The sequence below is a fragment of the Malus domestica genome, chromosome 05 (genome assembly GCF_042453785.1).
Source record: "Malus domestica chromosome 05, GDT2T_hap1".
In the NCBI taxonomy this organism is placed as follows: domain Eukaryota; kingdom Viridiplantae; phylum Streptophyta; class Magnoliopsida; order Rosales; family Rosaceae; genus Malus; species Malus domestica.
The window spans coordinates 23,891,974-23,895,196 of record NC_091665.1 but is presented as its reverse complement, the minus strand read 5'-3'; the positions used below and the strand labels follow the sequence as shown (position 1 = coordinate 23,895,196).

At 36.4% G+C, this 3,223-nt stretch overlaps 1 protein-coding gene across 1 annotated transcript; it reads right to left on the bottom strand.

Annotated features, from left to right (window-relative positions):
- Window positions 1-638: 638 nt before the first annotated feature.
- Window positions 639-2,113, bottom strand: LOC103436260 (actin-depolymerizing factor 5-like). Its single transcript, XM_008374682.4, has 3 exons — window positions 1,962-2,113; window positions 1,563-1,822; window positions 639-936 (listed from the first exon to the last, which is right to left on the bottom strand). The coding sequence occupies exons 1-3, from the start codon at window positions 2,082-2,084 to the stop codon at window positions 786-788; spliced, it is 534 nt and encodes a 177-aa protein (XP_008372904.3). The 5' UTR covers window positions 2,085-2,113; the 3' UTR covers window positions 639-785.
- Window positions 2,114-3,223: the final 1,110 nt, after the last annotated feature.

Sequence of the window (3,223 nt, the reverse complement as noted above, 5' to 3'; positions counted from 1 at the left end):
AGTAACTTAATTTGAATATTAAAAAAGGGAAAATTGACACGCGATTTGCAACAATTTTCTTCTTAAAATAAATGCACAAATAAAAAAAAGAACAAAGCGAAAGGACAGTTTGACCTACCATACCACCACCTTCTTTCAAAGCGAAAGGTCATTTTTGCCAAAAGTCAAATATATCAACACACTCGGAGAGGCACATTCATTCATTTGAAGGTTAGGGTTTTACATGAAGAGAAAGTTGGGGTAACTTTCCTCGTTAATTAGCACACAATTATTATTACAAATTAGAGGATTAACTTACATTAGTGCCAAATATATAATTAAGAGAAGGTGAACAATAAAGATTCCACCAAGAAGAAAGAAGAAAAAAAACTAGACCTCGCAATTTCTTGCACGACCCGTTAATTCAACACGAAACGACATGAAAATAACAGATTTTGGGTCAATCTGTTAACGAGTTGGATCATTACTAGATCACCCATTATCAACAACTATGACACAAACACGATACGAACACAACCTGTTTGCCCTAGACATGACAATTTCTTACATGACCTATTAACTTGACACGAAATGATACGACCTGTTAATGAGTCGGATTGTTATAGGATCACCTGTTAAGAACCCGTTAAGATAACAGATTTGACATGACACGATCCATTAAAATAACATGTGTGACACGAAAACAACAAACACGACCTGTTTAACAGGTCTAAAAAAACCCATGTGGCTGGAGTTATTAATTTAAAGTAGGATTCCAGAACATGATTAAGTTGCTCTAATCACAATTATTTAGCCCTGTCCTTGATCACATCCATCCCCATCTCGGTCGGATCGGTCGCCTGAAGTTCATAGCTGATGCCATCTAAAACTCTCCTCAGCCCAGCTTTGGAGGTTGCATATAGAATTTTGGCTCTAATCCTTGATTCACTTGGTGACCTGTAAAAAATCCCAAAAGTTCACATCACCTCCAGATTCGCCTATTACTTGTTAAACAAAATGTGGCTTATGTAAATATAAAATAGGGAAGCGATTAAACGAGAAGTGAATCCCGCACTCTTGTTTGTCGCATGGACTCTTCCCTTGTCTTTTTCGTCTTGGATTGAATGAATCAAATGACAATCAATACGCATAAACAAAGGGAGAAGTGCATACGAGAAAACGAGCATGACAATCACCACCCTTCAAAAAACATGGTATAGTTTTATTTTTATTTTTTATTAACAATTGTCATTCGTGAGATTTGAACTCAGACTTTCTCTAAAGATTAAATGTCGCTATTTTTTCTAATGTGACAAGTAAGCAGAGGATATTTTATAGATCCAAAATTAGGTGTGGAAAACCCACTGAAAAAGAAAACCATGTACCAATTGACCATGATGAATGCTGGTGCACCAAAATTGGGTATTCCAAACTAGTCACAAATATTCCTACTAACCAAACATGTCCCCACAATTAATACAAAATTCCGATGATTAGCATGATTAATTAGCAACATCTTAATCTTAATTCTTAATAAAAAATGGAAAATTAAAGAAACGAGAAAGAAGTGATTAATGACTGACCAAGCAATGAAGAAGAGTTTGCTCTTCCTGCAGTTATCAACAGTGACAAAATCAAAATCAAAGACTGCATATCTGCAATCATCTTTGGGCAAGGAGGCTGCCAGATCATCATAGTTTTCCCCTGGCCCACCAACTTTATCAACGGTCACCAGCCTCGATTCCTCATCGATCTTGAAAACAATGTATCTGTGAACCTTCTTCCATTTCATCTCCATGAACGAGTTCTTGCATTCATCAGTCACCCACATCCCAGTTGTAGCCTTTTCTCCTCAAACGAATGAAAAAATAAAATAAATATTACTCGCAAGCGCGCGAATCAATTCAAGTAAACATAAACATAAAAATTACTCGCAAACGCACGAATCGATTGGATTGAAAGAAAGGAATTGACAAATATACCATCTTGAAAGCCATTGCCATGGTTGCCGAAATTTGAAAGGGGATTTTTGCTTTTCCTTTTGCTTGTGCTCTCTGCTGTGCTGAGATTCTGAAGGCTGAGTCCTCAGAGTGTTGCCTTGCCATCCTCTTTATAAAAAGATAGGATTGCTGAAATGCCCTTTAATGTTGGGTGATATTACAACTTTGTCCATGCTTAGATCTGTGCTGTACTGAGTACTTTCCATTTTCTTTTTTTTTAATGACCATGTTGCCCCTCTTAGTCAGTAGATTTACATTGTCGTAGCGTTGGTGACACTCGGGGTCTTGTCGCCCCTTCCAGCTGAGTTTAGTAGAGCATCGATTTGTGCCATTCATAAGATGTCATTCGATAAAATTGAAACGAGACAGAAAAAAGAAATGCTAGAGAAATCATGTTTTTAGATTATATTTAAAAAAATAAAAAAAAAAATCTAACCATCAATCATTACATTATGTGACTTACAAAATATAGTTTAAGTAAACGGTCTCTTTCGAATTTTAGTACATGGTAAGGTTACTAAATTGTATGGGGCTTAACGTCTTTCCATTTTTCTTCAAGTTTTAATGTCTATTTGAAGACATGTGTATTCTTATCCTCAATCATACTTGACCTAGTTATCCAAGTTGTTTGTTCTTCTTGTTATTGACCAGCACGTATCCATGTTCATTCATAGTTGCTAATTAATAGGTAATTGCCAAGGAGCGAATTTTCTGTATGGCCATAATACTAAGTGGTAACCTGATGGTCAAGACTGGCGTCAGAAAATTTTCATTTTCCTGTTGTAATACATTCAAGGGTGGTGTTTTGTAACCTTTATGTACATACACACCAAGAGGGTCACCATTGAAGGTTTTCATATTGCTATTTAAACCGTTATTTGACAACCTTTTGATGAGAATATATGGGGTGGATATTCAATATAAAACTTTAGATGCATAGATAAATACTCTTAATCACTTGAACTTCAAACTCTTTGCAAGTTAAAACTCAAGTCAAAGAGCTACATAGCAGATGAATCGATCGATACGGAATACCATAGTGAAGTTGGTCAATCTGTGCAAGTTTCCCTAAACTTGAACGAATACAGATGGTATGCTGGTCCCATCTTGGATCGCACACCCACATCCCAATCTCCCATCACACTATTCATATCGTTGTGTGCTTCAATGAATCTTTGCGTGCAAGCGAAGGAGAAAACTGAAGAAAGAATTCAACTCATCACCCTTGTGCAGAAAAACAGGGG